This window comes from Podarcis melisellensis (assembly GCF_964234715.1).
Source record: "Podarcis melisellensis genome assembly, chromosome: 7".
Taxonomy (NCBI): Eukaryota; Metazoa; Chordata; class Lepidosauria; order Squamata; family Lacertidae; genus Podarcis; species Podarcis melisellensis.
Window position 1 is genome coordinate 34,372,912 of NC_138539.1, and position 24,680 is coordinate 34,397,591.

The following is a 24,680-nucleotide window of genomic DNA, read 5'->3' on the forward strand; positions in this document are numbered from 1 at the left end:
GCTTTCGTGTGCATGCACACTTCTTCAGATACACTGAAGAAGTGTGCATGCACACGAAAGCTCATACCAAGAACTAACTTAGTTGGTCTTTAAGGTGCTACTGGAAGGAATATTTTTTGTTTTGACTATGGCAGACCAACACGGCTACCTATCTGCTCCTGGTTTCAGTTTGTGTGTATCTGTGTAAAGCATATGTTTGTTTTATCTAAAGATAGACATTGGTGCCTGGGAAACTGGAAATAGGTTACAGTAAACTATTTATGGAGAATATCTACATTCTTGGGAAAATGTCATGCTAGAAGCATCCCCAAGATAGTTTCTAGACAATGGGAATTGCACTGTAGATAACTGCATGGAATTTCAATGTGAAAATGTGGGTATGCCTCTTCATCCCTCTCTGAACACTTGTCATTAAGGAGAACCTGACCTTGCGATGTTATAGATTTAGTATGGTAATGGCTCAGAAAGGAGACACTTTCTGATTTACCCAGCTGTTTGTTTCTGGCCCAGTGTTTCCCAATTACTTCACCTGTCCTCCCTCTTAGATGTTGAACATGCTCTGAATAAATGCTGCCTCACCTAGCTGCTTTTTCAGTGTTCAAGTATCGATCCAACAGAACAACACTGTGGTGGTGCTGAAAAGAAATGCAGGGCTAATTCACATACCTACAATTTGGGGGTTAATTGCTTTGTGACTTAAAACCCATAATTTGGAAGGCCTTTCTTGTTACAAAACACACCAGCCACAAAACAGCCAATGAATACAAATTGCTCCAGTGCTATCATGAGATGTTTGTGTGATGGATCCCTTGGCAATCACCAATACCGGTAAGATTACTGATCCAACTGGAATTAATATTAATGATTTTGAAAGTTTCTACAGGTGTTTTATCCATTATCTGAATGCACAAGAATAACTGTTCCTTCTAAGGTATAAGTTGTACCTTAGGTTTAACTAGTCCTTCTAAGGCAAATATAAAGGTCAATTATTGTCTCTTCATCCATGGGTTGTCAGGAAGGAAAAGGCACCGTCCTCCTTTTTGGAGGGAGGTCTTGCCTTGTGGAACCTGATAAACAATGTTTGTGATATGAGTAGCCAATATGGGGCCTTCCAGATGTTGGGGATTGTAATTCCCTTCATCCCAGACCATTGGCTTTGCTGGCTGGGGCTGTCGGGAGTTGTAGTCTAAAGCATCTGGAAGGAACCACATTGTTTTATGACCACCAAGGGAGTACTTCACAAGATGCAGGCTTTCCCTGTGGACACTGTGGCATCCGCTAGCTTGGAAAAATAGGTTAACTGAGTAGATGAAAAATAGATCTTTCATGGGCTTCTTCCTATGATAGCCACAAGCATAGCCGTAATGTCCAATGCAAATCCACCTCTGACTGCTAGATATGGGGAGGGTTCAGAACAGGAGATGGATATGGCCATTATCACCATCTTGTGAACCTGCCTGTAGACCAGCGGTTCTCAACCTGTGGGTCCCCAGATGTTCTTGGACTTCAACTCCCATCATCCCTGAGCTCTGGCCTTGTTAGAGATGATGGGAGTTGTAGTTCAATAACATCTGGGGACCCACAGGTTGAGAAAGGCTGCTGGAGACAATAGGTAGGATGCTGATCAGCACTGACCATTGGCCTGGCCATCATGGCAATTCTCATATATTTCCTGAGTTACTTATTGATTTAATGGTGGCATTACCACACTGAGCATCAGGCCCGCAGGTCTTGAGTACCATGATGGAAGAAAGCCAGGATGTGAATGTAGTTTTGTTTTAAGATAATCTGAAAAGGAAGGACTGATATGTACCAGTATCTGTTCCATTCTGCTTGATGCAGGGCTGAATGCTTCCCGTGTGAATATTTTCAGCATGAAAAATGCCCCCAAACCCTCCTGTTGTTCACCTGGAAGTTATTTTGGCACCATTTAAAAACAAAAAAGGATGCTTTGTGTGCCGATTGTATGAGCCTAGCCAAACAAGCATTACATGTGATGATGCCACAATGATGCCACATTGCCAAACTGTGATAATGGGATATGGTAACACTATGAGATGTCTGGAAATATGTAGCTCAGAGGTACAACATACACTTTGCATGCAAAGGGTCCTAAATTCAATCCCCATCCTATCCAGGTACTAGAACCAGGGGGAAACCCCTGTCAGAAACCCTAGGGAGCTGCTGCCAATCTCTGAGTTAGATGGGCCAATAGTCTGACTCAGGTTAGGGCAGCTTCTTAAGTTCCTGGTCTGGAATCAACTAATTGTGTGTTTAGCATGTTTCTCCCATTTAACTGAGGAAGCTAATGTCAACAATTTGCCAGCATATATTTTAATCTGCTCAAATTCTTCCACCTTTTAAAAACTGTTGGGGTCAAATCCACCTTTGGTGGAATCATCAGCCAGCTTCAAAAGTGTTGCAGTATTAATGGAGATGGCACAAATATATGCAAGTCCGTGTCTATTTTTATGGTAACCTATCATGTTTGTGCTTATGGCAAGACGGCACTGACAAGGAGAGGAACTAAAATTAGAGAATGCAATAAGGTTCCCCCCTCCCCATGTTTACACGTGTTGTTCTTCTGAGTCACAGCCCTGGAAAAATTGTGTGGTTGACCTCCCTTTCCTCAACAAAGTTTGGAAAATGCCTTCTCTAACGACCCCCCCAAAAAACCTCCTAAAATAGATCATGTTAGCATATTTTAATAAATATGCTACAATACAAGAATACTTGATACAATACAATAACATAACCTGAGTCTTACATTACAATTGATTCAGACTTAATATTTGTTGTCCTTGGCTAATTAACCCCGAGGTGCCAAATTCCAGATCACAGCCAAGTTCATGGTCAAAAGAGCCCACAAAGGGTATCAGGCTACATGCAGCAGTAAAACTGCATGCCCATAGCACCCTTCAGAACATGGTACATTTGAAAATGAAGGCACTTTGGGTGAATTTCCATGAAATGGAATCAATGCATGGACGTTTCATAAGCTATACACTAACAATGGTAGGCTTAGAAGAGTTTAAAATTAAGAAAAGTATTAAAACTACTCGTACGAGCAATCGATTCTAAAAGCATGCATAGAAATATGTAGCAAAGCTAGGATGCAATAAACCTTCTCAGGGCGATAGATGGGGTGGTACGTGTGTGGGACAGACATTGGCTAAAACTAAACAGAGGAGAGATTTGGGTTGTGTTAAGTAAAATAGATTTAATTCACACAAATGAAAAATGCATGTGCATTAACAAAAGTTTAAAATGAGAATGTCTAAATGTTTATTGGTGAATTCCCCCCCCCCCCATGGGGCTATATTAAAGACAAGGAGAACACTTTGAGCTTTTGCCAAGTTAACAATTAACTAACTTATTGTTGTTCTTTGGTGAGTGTTGTAACCTTACTTATTGTTGTTCTTTGGTGAGTGTTGTAACCTAACATGTGAGTGTTGTAACCTTAGATCATGTGAGAGACATTGGGTTGCAAAATCTCCATTTTGAAGGGAGTTGCCTTTGAGTCTTTCCCCTCCAAACTCAGTGGAGTGAAGATGTAAAATGACACTCTTCTGAAGGGCGAGTAAACTGCCTAGAGGCTGGAATGCAGGCTGCAGAGAAGGAGAGACCTTTGCTTATAGGTCTGTTTGAATTATTTCATATTTTGTAAGATGCTGAGCCTGTGCTGGACAGCACAAGACAGTATGGATATTTTGGAAATATAGTTTAATGTAGTCTGTTTTATTTTAAAGAGTTATGCCAGTAAAAGTTTGAAACATATTTTTATGGGTCTGGACAATGGTTTATTCCAAAAGGAGTCATTTCTTATGCTCCCAGTTGCTTCAAATTGCACAATATTAATATCTGCAACAGGCTGAAGAAGGAGTGAAGTTGGTATCAGAAGGGGAAGCCTTCTTAGCCTATTGCAAGTGTGTTGCTTCTGAAAGTCTATGAATGTGTTTTAACCTGGTTTTTAGTTCATTATTGATTGTAATAGTTCTTTGAATGTTTTAAAAGTTGTTTTTAACTGTTTTTTTACTGACAAGTTTCCTGTTGGTTTTTTGTTTTTTGCTTTGAGGTGTGATTCCAATCGAGTAGTATATATACATTTTGTGAAATTAATTAATTAATTAAAAAGCAGATGTGGGTTTTTTTGGGGGGGGTTCTTTTTTTCAAAAATAAGAATGGAGCAAGGGTAGTAGTGTTGTTTTTTTGGTGAGACTTTGTGGAAGTTTCTACTCTGTGCAGTGCTACTGAGAGCCTAGAGTAAAAGTTCAGTTTCTGCAGAAGGGCAGCAGCAGGTGGCTGTGGGCAGTGAAGGAAGGCGAATATGTGATTATTTTGGGATAAAACAGCCAAATGAAGGGGGGGAACAGCGCAAGAGGGAGAAAGGGAGCAGATCACCCCAAGAAACAGGTAACTGATCAGGCTCAAAGGAGGATGGGAAAAGTTTGGACTGGGTGATAGGAAAGAGTAGTTTGAAGAAAAATAAGGGGGTTGGTTTTGGTTAAGGGAATCCAGTGAATACAAAGATTTGGAAAGAAATGGGAAAATGTGGTGGAAAGGAAATTAGATTTGGATTGCATGGAGTGACAGCCATATTCCTCCCCCTTTAGTGGGTCAACTGATAAATGCATACATCCAAAAAGAATAAAATACCTTGTGGCATGAAGAGATAAGTGAGAAATGTACCACTCATCAGCAGTATCCAATAGATGCCTGGCAGCGACCCATAAATCTGTTGCAGCAGTGCTGATCCTGTTGCTCGGAGCTTGTTTCATCTTTTCCCACATTAGCCTTGCAAAACCAGTTGAATCAGAGGCCATGGTAAGTCAGAAGAAAACGAACATATGTAGTGTGGGCACTGGTAGCTCCACAATGTTGTCCTCAACCTCTGAAAAAATAAAATCTGTGCGCAGAACCAAGATGACGCTTTCCACATTCAGTCAGTCAGTTCTGGACATGCCTTTGTGATGTACTGCAGAAACTCACAAGGCAAGAGAGCGACCCCAAGTATGTAAGGACAGGAAGTAAGAAGGGATGAGCAGAATAGAGCAGAATAGAAGATCAGTCACTGGGGCTGTTGAAACATTGTCATTTTATGCATTGTGGTTAGTTACAACCCTTTATAGAGAGGATTCTAAAAGGGACTCACTGTCTTAAAAAAAGGTTGTCCGAGATTGCATATCTTTTAAGAAAGGTGAAGAAACATGCTAAGGAATAGAACTCTAGAGGAAGAACCATGAAGTACTGAGTAAATTTCAAATGATTTTCCCACTAGTTTAGACCACTGGATGTTTTCCTCCATGTGTTTATGTATGTGTGCATGGACCTTAGAAGCAGACAGATTAAAAAATGGTGTCCTGCTACAAAATGACCTTAAATTTCTGGTTGGACTTAAGTTACTTGACTGCTGATGGCACTCTCTCTCTACTTATTTTTATTTTTAACAATTGTACATAATCTTCATCACACAAGTGATCAGGGCCCCTCAAAATATTATGATACCCCAAGGGTCATCTAGTCCAACCCCCTGCAATGCAGGAATCTTTCCCCCCAACATGGGGCTCCAACCCACAACCCTGAGATTAAGAGTCTCATGCGCTACCAACTTCGCTATCCCTGGGATGGACAGCAATGCTTTTCCTGAGTGCCTAAAGGGTAGTAGCTATTCCAAAGTTGGGGTAGGTACCACAGCTGAAAAAGCGCTCACCCTTGTTGACATCAGCCTCATGTCAGATGTGAAGAAGGGTTTCAGCAAACTGTTGGTTTATGTTGGCAATGATCCTAAAGTGTTATGGGAGTGCTTAGTGGGGTTTCTTTCGAGACTGGAGACAGTCATTTGTTTTTTTCAGAGTGTTGCATCAATACCTATGGATACAAGAATATGGAGAGTAGCAGATGCACTTCCAGAATCCCACCTGAAGATGTAAACTGCTTCTTTTGAGCATATGGTGTTTTGATCATGCTTAGAGTGACTCATTGAAATCAAGGAACCTAAACTCACTAGGACTTGAAATCAAAGGGCTCTATCCAGTTCCTCAGCTATGCTTCTGGGCATGCAACAGAACCTCCTCTCCCACTCCTCTCTCCTCCAGACCTCTGTGCATCCTCAAAATCAGCTCCAGAGAGTTGGGGGACCCTCTGGAGCAGATTTTTGGGGCACACAAAGAGAGGAAACATTTAAAAAACCTGCTGTTATCACGATGGTTTCACGGTGATTTAGAAGTTTCCCTAGAGACCAGGAGTCTTCCGTTACATCGGGATCCTTAACACAACAACTTGAAAGCTGCACCCCAGTCACCACCATCAAACTGGTTGCAGTGCCACAGAGGTAGGAAGGAGAACCCCCACCCACCAATGACCCACAATAACTAGATTCCTAGCTTCTTTTTAAGTAAGTTTCTACCATTTGTAAAGTCTGAGTTATGAGACAAAACATGAAGGAACTATTTTTCTCATTTGTTTTGTTAACTAACCTGAGCCTGCCTTTTGGCATTCTTAGCTAATGAAATGAATTCATAGTGATGACTGACATTTAGGAAAGCAGAACTAGCCAATTAGACAAATATATGGCTAGAGTGAAACAGCCATTGCCTAGCCCAGGGGTCAGCAAACTTTTTCAGCAGGGGGCTGGTCCACTGTCCCTCAGACCTTGTGGGGGGCCGGACTATATTTTGAAAAAAAAATAAAAATGAATGAATTCCTATGCCCCACAAATAACCCAGAGATGCATTTTAAATAAAAGGACACATTCTACAAATGTGAAAACACGCTGATTCCCTGACTGTATGCAGGCCGTATTTAGAAAGCATTTGGGCTGGATCCTGCCCCCGGGCCTTAGTTTGCCTGCCCATGGCCTAGCCATTGCCCGTCAGATGTTGTTTGACTGCATATCCCATCAGCCCTAGCCAGCATGGCTAATGGTCAGGCATGATGGGAGTTCTGGTTCAGTAACTGGAGGATACATAGCTGGCTACTCCTGGCTGAGACTCTTGAGAAGGAACTTCCTGGTTTGGTTTTAAAGTGGCATAGGCAAACTCAGCTCTCCAGATGTTTTGAGACTACAATTCCCATCATCCCTGACCACTGGTCCTGTTAGCTAGGGATGGTGGGAGTTGTAGTCCCAAAACATCTGGAGGGCCGAGTTTGCCTATGCCTGTTTTAAGGCTTTTATGTTGGTCTCCTCTGATGTAATAATGATTGCTGCTCCACAGAAAAAAAATCAGGTATCAATTATTTTAGTGTAGCTGGGGACTAGTGTGCCAAAAGAAAAAGGGGAAAAAAGACAGCAGCAATGACAGGAGATCATGATCTTTCTAACTCAGGTCTTATTTCATACCAAAAAGATGTGACACCTCCCTGTCAAGTTTGTAAACATTTTAAAAAGTACTCTGTTAATGCCAGTGCAGATAAAGTCCAATGCAGGTAACGACATTGTGGCTGAGAGAGCATGTGATATGCCAGCTCTGCAAAGTAACCCAGTATTATACCCATTTTGCTGGCTAACCTTCCAGTATGGTCCAATGCTGTTATCATTGCATGCTGGGGTGTGTTTTGTTTTTTGTTTTCAAATGGAAATATAATTCCCACTCTCCCTGTTAAGTTAACTGCCACAGCAGTGCAATTAATTAAGGGCTGAAGGGGTGAAGGAAGCCAGATAAAGAACTGAAGGTACCATTGGTCAGTGAAAATACATGGGCTGGATGCCGGGTCTCCCCATAGATGGATAAGCAGGTCTACCCCTTGAGAAGCAATGGAGAGGAAGACCTGGAATTCAAGTTTTGAAGAGGTCAAGCTGCATACATGCTGCCAGCTTAAAGTGCAGTGAAATCACCCCTTCCCCAGTTTAACTATGGAACTTGCTCCTACAAGAGGCAGTGATGGCCACCCACCTAAATCTCTTTAAAAGAGGATTAGACAAATTCATGGAGGAGGCGAGTATCAACTGCTACTAGCCATGATGGCTCTGCTCTGTCTCTTGGAGGCAGCAAAGCTTCTGAATACCAGTTGCTGGGATCCACAGGAATGGTGAGTGCTCTCATGCTTGAATCCTGCTTGACGGTTCTCTACAGGCATCTGGGTAGCCACTGTGAGAACAGCATGCTGGATTAGAAGGGCCCTTGGCCTGATGCAACAGGCCCTCCTCCTTTCCCTCCAGCTACAATTCAGGCTACATTTGCACATCATTGTACACATTCATACAGTTTGATGTGTTTCCAAGTCATCTCCTGTCCATCCACACCAAGTGTATGGAGGTCTTCATATGGTTTATGTTTCCCAATCAGACTGACGCTGGTTTGGAGAGAAATGTCTCACAAAGCAACATTTCTCAAGGAACCTTAGGATAGGTGTGCCTTGTGGCTAACCTTCTGTGTCCACTGCTTCACAAGCCAGCAATGTGAGCACCCAGTGGAGTACAGCCAGGCTGTGTGTACACAGCCTCTTCTGTTGCCAGATCTACCAGAAATTGTTGGCCTGTTCTCTGGTGCCAGTTATGTTTGCTTACTTGCTTGTTTGTTTGGAGTATTTGCCATTTCTGGTAGAGGTGGTGACAGGCTGTGTACCCCCCCCCCCGTAAAAAAAATCCTGCCCAACGGATAAAGAAAGAAATTTGAGATTGGAATATTTTTTGCCCATGTCTCACTTATATGCAGCAGTTAAAATTCAGCGTTGCCTGTCCTTTGAGCAAAGATTTCAGAAGACTTCCGCAGTTCCCCCACCCTTGTTTTGTCCTTCTGCTGGCCATGTCTGTGGTATGGAGACGAAGGCGCTTGCAGCCAGCCTCCTCTAAGGGCTCTGGGGGACTGGAGAATGGAGGGCTAAAGAGCGCTTTTGATTACAGCGCCGTCCTCGCCATGGAGAAAACAACGGGATCATCAAGCACAATGTTGCTGCTCTTCAACTAGACAACGACTCAGGATTGCGACTGAATGGGGTTTAACAACAGCCATTCATCTCCCTTGCGCTTTGCATCCCTGGGGGGCGAGAGCCAAGTGCCTCCAGCTTAACCGAGCCCTCCTCTCCCTTGGAATCAACATGCCGTTTGAGACACTCACACAGGCGGGGGCTGGGAGAAGGGAAGTGCAGCTGATGAGACATCTCTGGCAAAGACTCTTGTGTCACTCACCAAGGAAGACGAAACCAGCTGCGCGAAGTTTCCAATCTCTTTCTTGCTCCGGAAAGGTTAAGGGCATCATGCATTGTGGCGCTGGCAGACACACACACACAAAATTTCACATTTTAAGCAAGCAAACAAACACCCAGAAACGACGAATTCGTATTAACTCGCATCCAGGTTCTAGAAACCTGCCATGTATATTTTGGGTCCCTGTTACAGACACAAGCAAACCGAGTAGGGGAAATCCCTCTACTTGTGTATCCCACGAGATATTTGGCTGATGTGTGGGTTAAAGTTGGAGCATTAATCTGCACTAAGGGAACCTGAGGCATAATAAAGGAAGGCAGTCAAGGATCCTCAGTTTTATTAAACTCCTTACCTGCTAGAGAGCGATGATAGGATCTAGTTTCATTTCAAATGTCATTTGAGAATCAGGGGGCAAGAAAATGGCAGAAAGAACAGGGCTACTACAACAGGATAAAGGGGTGGGGTGTATATTTGTTAGGGAGAGACACTAGATTTTGGAAGAGACCAAAGATTATGAAGTCCGTCCAACCCAGCTCTGACATATGGCCTCAGCTTCACTGCATCATGCTATTTTAAACAGTGATGGCTCCTTGCAAAGCATCCTGGGAACTGTAGTTTGTTAAAGGTGCTGAGAGTTGTTAGAAGTCCCCTATTCCCCACAGAGAGCTACAATTCCCAGCGGTCCCTGGGAAGGGGGATTGCTTGTTAAACCGCTCTGAGAAACTGTAGCTCTGTGTGTGGACTCTGGTTCTCCTAACAACTCTTAGCACCCTTAACAAACCACAGTTCCCAGGATTATTTGGAAGAAGCCATGGTTGTTTAAAGCGGTATGGTATTATGCAGCTGGGGTCATGTGTCAGAGCTGGGGTCAATTTCATGATCTTTTGGTTTACTCCAAAATCTAGCGTCTTCCTCGACACCATGTTTAAAGTGGTACGATGCTCCCCATATACTGAAACCACTTCATTCAGATCACAAAGCAGCCAAGTGAAAACTGGAAGTATCTATCTATCTACTTAGCTCGAAAATACGTATGTCCAGCAGATACCCTGCTTCCTCTACTCCTTGTGTGTCTCCAGATAACAGAATATATGCTGGGCACCCCTGCCCCAAGTTGCCTTTCGAATCATTTCTATGGGAATTTTTTCGAAGCACCTTCTAATGTAGTTAATGGGACCCACAAATAAATGTGGTTGACCGAGAAGCCTGCCAGGTTCACCTCTCAGCTAGTGGAGAATTCCTTGCCAGGTTTTGCTAGAATGTTGCCGGTACCCACATACCCTCTTCTAAGGTTGGTGATAGAGAGAACTCTCATTTTAAAAAGGCAGTTTTTGTCACTAGCTTGTCTTTCAGACAGGTGCTTCCCAATGCTTAAGTATTAGATACTTGGTTTCCCTTTCTTGCAGATCAGGAGAGGTGGTTGTCCGCTAGACTAGCTCTTATTTTGGAGAGGGGCGCATTTGCTACTCATGCAGACGGTTCAGTCCCCGCATATCCAGGTAGAGCTGGGGGGAAACTCCAGGCTGAAATCCTGGATAGCTGCTGCCAGTCTGTGTAGGCAGTTCTGAGCTAGATAGATCAGTGATTTGACACAGCATAAGGTAGTTTATGTTCCATATTTGCTTCTTCCTATAACTTTCCATCGCAAGGAATTTAGGAGAGGCATTCTGCCTTTTGTAGGTATGCACTAGACAAGCTGGATTCAGTTACAGACGGTTTTCTCCTCTGAGACCAGAGTGGAAAGTTTTTGGTCACCTTGACCTGTGATAGTAAAAGGTGGCGCTCGCTGTTGTACCCCACCCCCCACGCGTTTTGGGAACTCTTCATTCAAGGGTTTTTGTCAATGGGAAGTGTGTCCTGCTGATCCCCCCTCCCCGGTCGCGGGCTTTGCTGACGTCACTAACGAGGCGATAAATATCTGTTGATATAATTGGATGTGAGATTCTGGGTTGTGATAGCAGGACGTTGCCCATTGCTGCTCTGAAACGGCCCCCATGATTTATTCAGCAGTGGATCGGGGCACGCAAGCGAGCTGTCAAGAAAGCGTCAGCTTATTAGGCAAGGGCTGCGTGATTCCAGAAGAGGGTCTAACCTATAAAAATCCCGCACCCGGGCTCTGATTAGGAAGCAAACTGATCACAAGGACGGCAGAAGACGGCTCCAATAGATACGCATCCTGAGAGGGAGACGAAAGGGGGCACCCAACTGCTGAGCGACTCCACCTGTCCGGCTTAAACTTCACCAGCATCTCCAAGGTATGAAAATATCCAGGTTAGCCTCACATGCACAAAAGGCAAACTTCTCTTAAGAAGATACTGCCGCTGGGTAGTTTGGATAAGTGTGTGTTATTAAAGCGCAGGTGGTGTGGTTTGCGTGTGTAGTCTAAAGAAAAAGTCATTCTGGGATCATGCTAGAAAGGGCTATTTAAGGGCAACAGAAGGTTTTCTGGAAGCAGTCAAGCAGCGTTTAAAAGAAATGAAGGAAGGTGTTACTTCGCTTGCTCTGAATGATTGAGACACCTGGGTTTCCTATACTAAGGTTTTGATTAAAGTACCACCTGTCCAGTGCTCTGACCTGTAAGTAGCCTAGTCCATAAATTGCTATGCTGCGCGCTAAAGCATCGTGTTCTTTCTATTCGATGCATTTAATAAAGACGGGTGTCGAGGCAGCCCTTGACCCAAAGAGGAGGATGCAAACTTTCCCCTTGTGAGCGGATTTAACTGGGTTGACTGGGCCATGGTGCAGTTCACAGTTCACAGTTGCGATAGGGCAGGGGACAGCTAAGGAAGACCTTCAGCACCGCGGACAGCAACCGTCGCAGCAGCAGCTGCCGGCGGGGACCCCTCGCTAGGGTTTGCCGACCCAAGGGCGGGAGTCCGTCTGATAACAAACTATGCCCATTCCCTTCCCCTCTTGTGACTTTTTCCAGATCTGGCCGCCGAATCATGAAGATCCAGCTGCTGGTCTCTACAGGGATCCTGCTGGTCGCTCTGCTGCCCTGCCATGAGTGCCGAGCCCTCGGCAAGAGCGTCCCAGCCGACCCCGCTCTGCAGCAGCCGGATCTCCTCCAAGAGCAGCCGCAGGCGCTGCCCATCTTGCTCCGCGTGGGAGAAGAGTATTTCGTGCGCTTGGGCAACCTGCACAAGACCCCCTCTCCCGCCGCCTTCTCCTTCTCCTCCTCCTCGGGCGGCAGCCACCTAGCCGCGTCTGCTTCGGCCGGCAACTTTTTCCGAGCGGCCGTCCAGCAGCTGCAGAACGTGCGGGAGCGCTCGCTAGAGGGCGCCGCCGAGCCCTGGCCAAGCGACGCCGACAGCGGGGCTCCCCTCGACGCCGCCCCGAAGGAGAAGCGCTCGTCCAAGGACTCGCCGATCTCCATAGACCTGACTTTCCACCTCCTCCGGCAACTCTTGGAAATGGCGCGAGCGGAGCAGCTGTCGCAGCAGGTCGAGAGCAACAGGAAAATGCTGGAGACCATCGGGAAATGAAGCGCTCTCTGCCCTCCGCCCGCCCCCTACCAAAGAGATCCTCCAGTTCGCACACGATATTTACACAGATTCCCTCGTGCTGTTCTCCTCTTCTTTTCACCGAGAGCTTGATCGACGTAGAGAGTGTCCAGTCGACACGCAGCCTAACCTAGCGCGTCAGTAGCATGCCCAGCGTTGTACCCAAGTGTCGTTTGTGACTTGCTGTCCTAACTCTTTGTCCCCCCCCTTCCTCTTCCCTCGTTGTTACGATTAATGCAACTCTTTGAGGGTGGGGTCCAGCGGCTCAGCCACTGGAAGCTGGGCGAATGAGAGAGAGCCTTGTCTTTTTGGGTTGGTGGGCGGGGGAGAGGGTTGGGGCGTCCTCCTCTGTACTGAGCTTTATTTATTTTATTTTAATTTTTATTTGGAAGCCACTCTCCTTTCTCTCTCTCTCTCTCTCTTTCTCTCTTCTTTGTAAACATTTCCACAAATAAAACATCTTTTCAGCGCTCGGTCGATTTGGTCGTGTAAGAGAACGTTTAATATTTATATTTTTAATAAAAGCTGCAAAGGAACCACGGCTTCCTACACTTCCTTGCCTCGGAGACGTGTCAGTGGGGAATGCATCGATCGTGGCATAGAGAGAAGTAGAGGCTGAGTGGGGCTAAGGCGGAACAGCATCCGACCAGTAACCTATAGGAAAGAGGTGAAGGGAGGTTAGGAAACAGTGCAGTATAAGAAACGGGGCGGGGCCGGGGGGGGTGCCGGGACAATGTTTTGGAAGTTCAGCAGTTCCGGTGCTACATTTGACTCAGAATTTACTAGGAAATCAGCTCCAGATCTTAGTTACCCCTGAGAGAGCGCCTCTGGGCATATACAGAATGCTTGCGAATTTATCCTCACACATCTAGGATTAAATGGCAAGGCTTCCAGCCGGGAGAAAGAGACCCCTTGCCAAGGCTGAGGCCCTGGGGCTCCTCTCATTTTAGGACACTCCCAGCCAGCATGGTCAAGGAGTTGTAGTTCTACGACGCCTGGAGCGCCACAGATTCCTCACCCTTGTTTTCCAAAGTAAACGCTGCAGGGTGCTCCTGTTAGCCCGGGTGGGGTGGGGTGGGGTGAGTCCTTGCTCTTTTTTGCAAGGAATAGGAGCATTTCTTAACACCCCAGTTGAGCGCACCTTTACACGGAAGTAAAATCCACTGGTATCCATAGGGCTCACTCCCAGGGGACTGCCCTTGGCCCGCTTTGTCACAAAGTTTAAAAATCCACCCGTGGAGTAGATGAAGTGGATGTTTCACTGACTAGTCGACGTTTCCCTTAGAAACCCAGCTTCGTTAGTTCAGACAAAACGATTTCCAGCTGAAATCTGTTCTTCAGACCTCTACTCCTCATCCTTCCTCCCCTCCCTAAGTCCTTTCAGTAACACACGTGGGATTGACATCGCTTCGTTTATACTCAGATCTGACGTTATGCATCCACAATACTTACATTCCTTCCACGCACAAAAATCCGTTCAGATTTAACACACAACTTCTTTCCACCTTTGCTTTGCATCTTCGAACCTGATGCGAAAACCGGGTTCATCTCACTCAAATTTAGCTTACTACATTTTGGGTGTTTTGGAGGGGCAGCGGGGGAGAAAGAGCCCATGACAGTTATTTTAAAGAAGGAAGCTGTGTCTGCATAAGTTGAAACTGAGCCAGCTTGGACGGGAATCTGTTGCTGACAAATCTTTCAATGGAGATCGATGAAGAAGAGCACATTTCTGAATGAGCTGTTAGGTATTTTTCAAGTTAGACTTCCCCAACGTCCTCTCACAATTTAGGCAATTGAGAGGCCGGTCAACTTTTCCACTCATAGCCGAAGGAGCCCGAAGGGGACAGAGAGTACAGCATGATAAAAGCAGAGATCTGACGTCCCTCATTTTTGCAGATCTCCAGCCCCTGTTTTGTGATCTTATGAGCTAACCCTGAAGTAATGGATGCTTCGCTCCCTGAGACGGTCCTTAGCCATCTTTGGTGGTCTCACAATGGGATAAAGTTATTCCAGCCCACCTCACCCTACCCTTCCACTCCTTCTATTCACTTGAGCAGTGTGCTGGAGCAGTAAGGAGTGGACCAGGGCTAGGATAGGAAGGGAGACCCTAGTTCAGATCGCCACCCAGCCAAAGCTCCCTGGATGACTTTGAAGCCGGCCACTATTCCTCAGCTTAACCAATCTCGCAGGGATGTTGTGAGGATCAAATGGTAGTGGTGGAGGAAACCCATAAACCATCACTTAATTTTAACCTTACTATAGCAGGGTATGTCAGTACATGAAGAGTGTGCTGATGTTGTTGAGTACAAAATGTGAATGATGTCGCTCTGTACGCATTCATAATGATCAACAGGATGTCAGCATTTAGACCACAATGCAGGGCATTTCATTAAACACATCCAAGGGTTCTACTACCACTGGATTTCAGACATAATTTGTTCGGAAAGCAACTCCTCCATCTGGCACATTACAAACTGCTTAAGAACCTTCTTCCAGATTTCAGATGTGGTTTTGCCATGCAGTGTAGGGGACCACCATCAAACTGTTTCGAAACCCTGATGAGGCAGAGCTTAATTGTGTGGCTTGGTGGAGATTCTGCCTGCCTTATAATGTGTGGCTTTTGCCAATGCACATCCATTGAAAAGCTTGCTGGTAAGGTAAAGAGTCAACCTGTGTAATGTGAAGTTTATTAACAATGCCTTTAGTGAGGAAACAGCTATGCAAGAATATTGGTAAACCACTCCTGTAAAACTGCGTATAGAAGCCCCCAATTTACAGATGTGTCTTGTGTGCCTTTAGCACTTTACTTGTAAAAACAGTATTGTGCGGCTTTCTTTTCTTCGCATAATTTTTTGACATTAATTTTGCTGCGGCACACTTAGGATCAATTGCAATAATCATGCAATAGCTTGTTATATCACATATCACCTTTCTTAGATAAAGCCTTATCACATAAACTCAGTACCTAGCCAATGAGGTGACCTTGACAAGTAATAAGGTCACCACTTGATACCTGCCATTACCTCCAAAGCTGGTAGGAACTTGATCCTCCATTGGTTCATGATTAGCTATTAGCTCACATTCCTTCTTCCCTCCCACCCCTTTCCCAAATTGTACAGCTGCTTCCACAAATATTATAAAGTCAAATCCAATGAGAATTTTTTCAAACAAAATCTTTTGGATAAAATGTGATCCACCATTCCTTTTAATTCAGTATTTGTTATCACTTTGAGCCAAGTCACATGCTTCCTATGAATCCTTCCAGAAGCCAGCTGGATGGAGAGTCATCATTCATTCAATGAGTTCAACCAGGAGAAAGAGAAGACATGACGAGCCGGCTCATCAACTCTCTCATTGCTCCCAGGACGTCCTTCCATGTGTCCTTGAGGGGATGGTTCAGACCCAGTCTAGGGGTGGAGGAATAAAGATTTACAATGGGAAAATCTGAAAACTCATCTTGCACCTACACATATTGACTATTCAGTTCCATCAAAAACAATTATTTAGAAGTATTTGATGGCTGTGGAAAATAAATACATAAACACCACAACATCTTTGGAGCAACCTTCCTCAGCCTAGTACCCTCCAGGTGTTTGGAAATACAACTCTCATCAGCCCCGATCAGTTTGGCCAATGAGCAGGGAAGACAGGAGTTGCAATCCAACATCTGAAGCAGGGTTTCAGAAACTTGGGTCTCTAGCCGTTGTTGGACTACAATTCCCATCATCCCCAGCTAGCAGGACCAGTGGTTAGGGATGGTGGAAATTGTAGTCCAAAAACAGCTGAAGTCCCAAGTCTGGGAAACCCTGATCTGGAGGATACAAAGTTGAGGAAGGCTGTTTTTAAACATAACCCAGCAGAAAATGTCCTTGCACAAACCCCATTAAGATGAATGAGAGCAGTATGTAATCTTCCACAGCTCCTATTCATTTCAACAGGGTTTGATGAGGAGAACTCTGATAGGCCCATGTGTTCATTAAAAGATTAAGAAATGGCTATCCAAAGTTATTTGGAACCTTTTGAACATTGTTGTAGAATAATATTATAAGCTTATATCAATTGCTTTGGACTTCTGGAAGTAAACGCGAAGTCCCATGAAATCAACAGATCTTATGATTTTCTGCTTCTTAAGTTGGTCATAGAAAGTCTTCAGATAGCACTTGTACTCTAGCATGATGGTTAATAGAGATGCCAACCATGACATCCTTTTTTATCTTAAGAAAAATTCAACAGAAGCATCTTCCAAATTTTCACTAAACCCAGAGCACACAAAGATGTTCAATGCACAGGGCACTTCCCTCCTTACTCTTAAAAGAGCATGCTGCACCTCACCATGGCTCTATATCTCTAAGATGTAGAGAACCTTGAAATAGCTCATCAGAAAACAGAAACTTATGCAGCAGGTCTGGGGAACTTTTGGTCCTCCAGGTGTTGCTGAACTACAGCTCCCATCAGTCTCAGCAAGCATGGCCAACAACCAGGAATGATGGAAGTTGCAATTCAGCAACATCTGGAGAGCCATAGGACCCCTATACCTGAAATACTGTTTCTATCACAGATGCTTATGATGAACTGCTATATGGGATAAAGATGGTCTGGCAGTGCCCCAAGCATATTTTGTAAATATACAGTGTTAAATTTTAAACCAAATTAGTGAGGAATGATGACGTGTTAGGTATTAGTTGGCTTAGAGTCATGCTGTTTGCAAAACAAGACCTGTTGCCTAGTGGGTGTGAAAAAAGTAGTTTGCTTCTTTCTATCTAATAACAGTTTTGCATTTTCTTTCAAGGACCAGATCCTTAGTTGTAAATAAGGAGCATCATAAATGGATTTTGCACCAAGCAGATTCATTCTATAGGGCCCCAACTCTAAAATACCATCCTAATATGGATGATGCTTTTGAAGTAATACTGCTGCAAGTACAATATGTGGGCACATAATTGTGTACACTTATCAGCACAGGTTTTTAAATGGGCACATCTTAATTTCATTATTGCTACAGTTCAGTCTTGTACCCTCTGTTTCAGTGGCATAGCTGAGCAAGACTAAGCAAATACAACTGTTGATTATTGTGAATGGAACTAATGGGACATCAAGGGTTTAAAAATTATGTCCCTTGATTGTTGGGAAATATCTCTTTGGAAGATGACACCTTTTGGCTAATGTGTGGGGAACCTTTGGCCCTCCAGGTATTGCTGAACTACAGCCCCCATAATCCCTCTCCATCAGGCATGCTTGTTGAGGCTGATGCGAGTAGAAGTTCAGCAACACCTGGAGTGCCAAAGGTTCGCACTCCTGCTTTAGTTAATGCCCTTATTTGAAGGGCCATAGCTCAGTGCATCTGCTTTGCATGCAGAAGGTCCAAGGTTCAATCCTGTCATCTTCAGGTAAGACTGGGAGAGAAACCTGTCTGAAATCCTGAGAGCTACTGCAAGTCGACGTAGAAAATACCAAGCAAGGTGGACCAATGGTCTGATAGTATAAGGCATCTTCCTATGTAAGGAACAGAGAACAGGGTTGGCCCCATAGTGCTAAAATCCCTGCCCCTTTTGCCACCATTCACTGGGGGGGGTGTCATTTGGGTGATTTTCGAATTCAGAGGAATGAAAGCTGGCTGAATGTACAGGTGGTGGGATTTGCACTCCTCCTAACAGCAGCCAACCACCACCATGCCCCCTGTTAAAATACCCTATGACTGACACTCTGTGACATTTTTGTGTCATTCTGATGGGGGCATGTGGTTGCCAGGAGTTGGGAAGACTGCCACTCTACACCAAAGGAAGACTGGCACTGCAAAACGGGGAGCAGTGAAAAAAGTTATCTGGGGAGACTGCTTCTCTATCTGGTTTTGTATTCTTTCTAGTCACCGCTCATTCTGCCATGTGCATTCCACTATGAAAGCTTTACTGCTAGAGGGCATAGCACCGAGAATTTTAATAGTTGGACCACCCAGGAACAAGCTGAGTTTGTGTGGCAGAATGGCACTGGATCCCAGTCTCGAATACAGAATAGGTCCCAGAAATGCAGAAGTTGTTGACAATTCCTGCACTAGTTTAAGTTGGTTTCTATAGTGCAGGCATTTGGCACCTCTGAGTATGAGGCTTTTACTGTGCAGGAGATACAAACTTTCACTTAGCAATGTTATCAATGGGCTATTCTGGTTTTATCCATCATCCCCTTCCACTCTTTCCCTTTTTAGTAAATTCTGAGTGGCAGGCAATCCTTAAGCAACCATCAAGAAAACATTGCTGATCTTTCCTTAAAATCACCCATCCTGTCCTCCATTTCCACACTTTCCATCTTATTCACATTTAACAAAATTTAAAAACCACTTCCTTTTGTTAAAGTTTTCTACTTAAAATGACAATGTTTTGTAATCACTCCAGCACTCAGCAGATATGATCAAGAAACATCATATACACTTGCACTTGGAATTTTTGTTTAAGAGTTTCCCTCTCAGAACCTATTGCACCAATGTTCTAGCTATTTTTTTCACATAAAGGGTCTTCTTTATATGCAAGCACATAAAAAAAGCAATTCCTCACCTCCAGTCTGAAGTGATATAGTCCAGCAAGAGCTTTACGGCATGAATCGTGCACCTTAACTCTTCCACAAGGCAAATTGATTTGTATGTGTCTAGTATAAGAACACACATATCTATTCAGAAATAAGTCTCCCACTTAATTCACTGGGGCTTAATCTCAGATAAATAGGGACAGAATTGCAGTCTAAATGTCCTTTGACTTTGTTGCTATATAATATCAACACTGCTTGTTTTTGAAAATCACATATTCCATTATATAATAACACATGATTTTAGAAAACAAGAAGTGCATTTGAATGTAGGTAATTTAATATATGTGTTTCATGTTAATAGTAAAGGAGAAAAGGAAAACCCAGTCTTAAACTCCTGCTGAAATGGCACTTTGCATATATCAAAAATGTTATAATTTCACCTAATAAAAGTTACATTCTAGAAAAAGAATGTAATGGATGAAAGGTGGTTCAAATTTTGCCACTGACCTGGGCTTCATCCATTTGTCTGCCTGCATCCAAAAATTCACAACCAGAATCTGAATTTGACTTCAATTAATTTTAAAAGTATTGTCTTAAAAACTCATTATTTGCAAAATTTTCACATCAGGGCTGTACCGATTTGAATTCAAACGTGGTCTGTCAAATTTATGTTCCCACCACTACGATATGCATTGTCTGCTAATAATGTATTACTTACAACATAGGCTGTTCTCCATGGTCAGAAACTATTTTTTGTCCACTGAAAATTTAAATAGAATGGAAGACGTAACTATAGGTTATTTTAAAATAATTTCAACTTTCTCTAAAGAGTTTCTGTTTACATGGTAATGTAATATAATCCCTTCAGCAGAACTTCCTACAGCTGTCAACTTTTATCATAACAATACAGCTATAAGCTCAAAGACTTCTTTTCTTATGCCTATTTTTAATTCTCTGGGAACCAAGTGAAACTCTTTTCTTATAAAATAAATTGTTCAACTACATAACTGTAGGCAGGTAAAATATGCACCAGCAAACTCCATCCATCATGAGATTAGCTGTTCAATTCTCAGAAAGGTGGTTGGCCGTGAACTTTTCGCGCCCATGGGGACTGAATGTCTCACCAAAATAGATTTTCATTCTGTTACAATTAGAGCTATGTGGCAAAAGGATAATGTAATGCTGTTTATTTCACACAACCTTAACGATTCCAAAAATAGTCCTGAGAAATGAATGCAGTGTTCCTCTTTGTGTGTAGGCTGGGTAAGTTCCCTGAAGGATGTAATGTCAAGCATACTTTAGGGAGCTTAAACTAATGGTGAAACCTTTTCAGGGGAAGGAGACCCTTAAGTAAGCCCTGTTCTATAAAGTGTGAATGTTCCAGTGGACTCAGCTGAAAATGCCGCACTTCATTACACTTCTAATCTATCCCAGTGGCTCTGTACAAAGCTATCAATACAAATTTAAGCCTGAAACATCTTACTCTGCCTATCATCTTACTCTGTAGTGTATGATTCTCAGGGTGGTTTTATGATAGCAGCAGCAATCTCTCTCACAGACATCTTATCCCACAGGGATGGCTTCCACCCAGGTGAGGGAACTGGGCAAGCATCAGCAGAGGGCTCAAGATGGATTCCATAAGCAACTTGCATGTTGCAACTGAACAGTGCACCAAGCCAGCTGTCTGATGCTTTTCAAACTCAAGGGGAAACAGGGAGGAGACACTTGGTCTAGCAGTTGTCTGGTGTGTTCTCTGATCACTTTCTGATAGGATAAACATTACCACCTGCTGTTAGGGAATTATTAAGCCCTGTTCACCATTCATGTCTAACAAAAATAAGTTGTGGGCCACTGGACTGACTGCAGCAGATGAAAAAGAGGCAGTGAAAACCCCATCTTGTCATTATTTCTTGCCTTTCTCCAGAGGTCCAGTGAAGCTTCTATCAGAAAACTCTAGTGCTCCATTAAATTAGATGACTGTTTCCAGAATTCTTTAAACATATGCTGACATTCTTTTTAAAAAAATAGGACTGCAATAATCTAAATCTATCATACTCACATAAAAACAATTGTCTGTCTCCCTTTCATGTAAAAACAACAACAACAGAAAACTTAATCCATTGTATTGTATCATCCAAATCAATGTGTGGTTTATAGACTGTGATCAAACCATCTTTCTGAATCACTTGCTCACAACTTTTTGTTTAGTTGCTTAACTAGAGATAGCATAACGCTTGCATACAAGTTTGCCCTGAAAAATAATGTAGAGTAACTTGTGGGTGTTAATGTTAGAAAGCTAACTTTATACTCTCTCATCCTCAACTAGTTTGCTTGTTTGATGCTCTTTAAGAAAACTGTGAAGAGACATCATGAAGTCAAGATCTTGCAAGCTGTGTGTTACAAGACGTAGACCTCAAAAAACTGCCAAAAGAAACATTCTCTTCTTGTGGGAGAGAAGGGCAGCTATTCTAGCAGTGACGCAGAGCATTGTCTAAGTATGCCACTTAAGAAGCAGACGGCACTTTAAAATATAGATTGTTCTTTGAAAGGACCTGATGAATGAGACCCATTTAAAATTATGACTCATTGCAAGGCTTTGTACCATGGATCTGTTGGATCAGGTAACAAAGCCTGAATAATTTGTAAGGTTTGGATACACATATCGCTTGATCATGAATGAATGACTAAGCTGAGATATTGCAAATATGCCAGGAGGGGCATGTAAGAACAGCTATGGGCGTACTGCACATGCTATGGAGGCCAGCTCCATTCAGTAAGAGCTCCATAAATAGACCATCTTGCTGATGCATCAAGACCATCAACACATTCTAGTTCCTCGAAGTTACTCAGCAGTTGGACAGAGTCCATAGTATAATGTCAACATCTTTCTTTACTCTGATTTCTGGTTATTTCTAGAATGTTTTATCTTTAAATCTTATTTGGTTGGCTCAGTGGTGTGTTTTCTTCTTACTCTTAGAGTCATACTGAGTACTAATGGATGGGAAAGGCAAGAAATGTAACTTCGTTCAGCTCATATGACAAGAGCAGATGAAGCAGGGTCCCACAATGCTCAATATTGAGATGGATTTTTAAAAGTTGCTCACAAAGGACCTGCAGATGAACGAGGAAGAATCAGGACCAAGGAAGGAGAGTACTTCTTCACATAGTGCATAGTTACACCAAGGACTTGGTTACTACTAAATGTACTAATTACTAGGAAGCTGGTGACTTTAAAAGAGGTTTAGACAAATCCACATATATAAGGCAATCAAAGCCCACTAGTCATTATGGCTGCATACGTACTGCAGGTGGCATGACTTTTTAATGCCAATTTTTGGAGAACACTAGTGGGGAGAGTGGTGTTGCACTCAGGTCTTGCTTGTGGGCATTTGGCTGGCGAAAGTATGAAAAGGATGGCCCTGTTCTAGCAGTGTTATTCTAGTATAATGAAGAAAGAGCAGAAGGGTGGTAACTTAATGAACCCAATAAAATAACCATCTCTGGGTTATGATTGATGGCTACTTTTTAAGCAAAATGAAAAGTAACAATGCTCTAGCCATTCCTTCATACCATGAGTAGGGAAACAGTTGTCCTACAGATGCTACCATCATTCCTGTCCGTTGGCTCTGCTGACTGGGATGATGAGAATTGTAATCCAGGAGAATTCAGAAGGCCACAGGTTCTTCACCATTGCCAGGAAGTGCAATGGCCTCAATCTCATTTTCTCATTTTCTCACTCTGATACTGTTACAACTTTTAAGAGGAAAATTAAGAGCACCATCAGGAAGAACAGGGAAGACATTTTACATGCTGACAGATGCCCTATGATGCTTCCCAAGCACTTCCTAAATTTGGCAAAATCTGCCCTGCTCTTGAACTGTTTTGAGCAAGAATTATGTAGGACGTTAAAGGTATAGGCAGGAAAAGATAAATTAGTATACCAGTGAGTCCATTAGCCTATGAATTAGTCTGTGAATGATGAGAATTGCCCTGCATTCCCCTATACAGATCAGTTCTGCCGTTATAAAGAATTGGATACAATATAGGAATTTCAGGATCACAAAACGATTAGCCATTGTGCAATATTCCTGTGCAAGTGACCTTTCAGTAACAATGGGTATAATAAATTTAACCTTTCCATATAATAGATGTAACAATAGTTTAGCCACGAAGGGGAATAGTTGTTAAGCCTCTTTTAAAAACAAATGAGTCTAACTAGATGCATGCTTCCATACAAGAATTGTACAGTGAGCGTAGCACAGTCTCCAAAGAATTGATAAAATAGCAAAACTAACCAGAAGTAATATTCATGAAAAGAGGCAACCGAGGAAAGGGAGAGGTATTTGTTTCGCTTGCCACTAGTGATGCAATATCCAACAGGTGCTCTTGAATCAGGATATGTGCAAAGGCACATTTCACAGGGCAAATGTGCTAGCACTGCATTTCCCAGGTCTAAAACCCTGTGCTGTGAATGTCTGAATGCCATGGCTCCACGATATCAGCATTGGCTTGAAGTACAGCATAAAAACTGTATATACCAAATGGGAAAACAGGCATTTCCTGTACAAGAATGTTGATTGTGGAGGGTTTGGCAGCCACTCTTATTTTGAAAAATCCCTTTTATTTCCCCCTGGTCATTGGGCAGTGCTAAAGAGAACACCCTGTCAACACAAGGATTTCTCTTTGCATGACAGAATGTTTTCCCCTATGCCCACTCCTAAATCTGTTTTGGGATTCTCCTGTTTTCCAGAGCAGATTCGGGGGTTCACAAGGTGCAGATGGGGGAAAGACAAAATTATATTGCACCAGCATTCCTCCTTGCACTTGTGTAACTATTTTGTTGAACCCAACCTCTAATGTCACAGAACAGTGACCAGTGTAACCCTTCATCAGACAGAAGGTGAACCAAAGGAGGCAGGGGAGGGTTAAGAATAAATCTGCCTTGGCGCTGAAGCCACACTTCATTTTTGCTGGGTCTATTATTCAGAAGGGATGTGGCTGTGGGAGATTGCCATGAATTAACCGCTGCAACACCAAGGGGCCAGCACAGCTCACAAAGCTGACTTTGGGTCCTGCAATCCCTCCTTTCCTCCCACCTACCCATAGCTAGAAGAAGGGATCCTGTGCTAAAGGCATGGCTAGAATATTTTAGCTACGATTCCAGCATTGCAGGGGGTTGGACTAGATGACCCTTGGGGTCCTTTCCCACTCTGCAATTCTATGGTTCTATGTGGCAGGACCTAGAAGATAAAAATTCAATGATATTTTGAAAGAAACAACAGTTGTTTCCTTACATTAAAAACAGCAACAATGCTTTTAAATTAACGTAGAGATGACAAGACAAGTATTTTTCAGTTTTCAGTGAAGCAAAGTGCATAGGCCAGGTCAGCCTGGTTGCACTGTTGTCTAAATAGAGAAAATATCTGTACCCACCACCATTCCGAGGCAAGATTGTTGGGAAAGGTCTAAATTCAGAAAGCAGAAGGTATCCCATGACTCACAATGTAGTTTGTAGA

At 43.4% G+C, this 24,680-nt stretch overlaps 2 protein-coding genes across 5 annotated transcripts in view; one reads left to right on the forward strand and one right to left on the reverse strand.

Annotated features, from left to right (window-relative positions):
- The first annotated feature begins 11,109 nt into the window (after positions 1 to 11,109).
- Positions 11,110 to 13,184, forward strand: CRH (corticotropin releasing hormone). The gene is made up of 2 exons (XM_081919144.1): positions 11,110 to 11,400; positions 12,075 to 13,184. Exon 2 carries the CDS (start codon positions 12,091 to 12,093, stop codon positions 12,628 to 12,630), a length of 540 nt encoding a protein of 179 aa, XP_081775270.1. The 5' UTR covers positions 11,110 to 11,400; positions 12,075 to 12,090; the 3' UTR covers positions 12,631 to 13,184.
- Positions 13,185 to 15,321: 2,137 nt separating this feature from the next.
- The window catches only part of TRIM55 (tripartite motif containing 55), a 38,571-nt gene continuing 29,212 nt past the window's right edge, over positions 15,322 to 24,680 (reverse strand). For 3 of the 4 annotated variants that reach the window (XM_081919300.1, XM_081919299.1, XM_081919298.1), the window contains one exon: positions 15,322 to 16,055. In XM_081919300.1, the coding sequence (XP_081775426.1) occupies positions 15,936 to 16,055 (120 nt within the window). In that variant the 3' untranslated portion in view covers positions 15,322 to 15,935. The remainder of the gene's footprint in view (positions 16,056 to 24,680) is intronic. The other variant, XM_081919297.1, reaches the window with a different exon arrangement.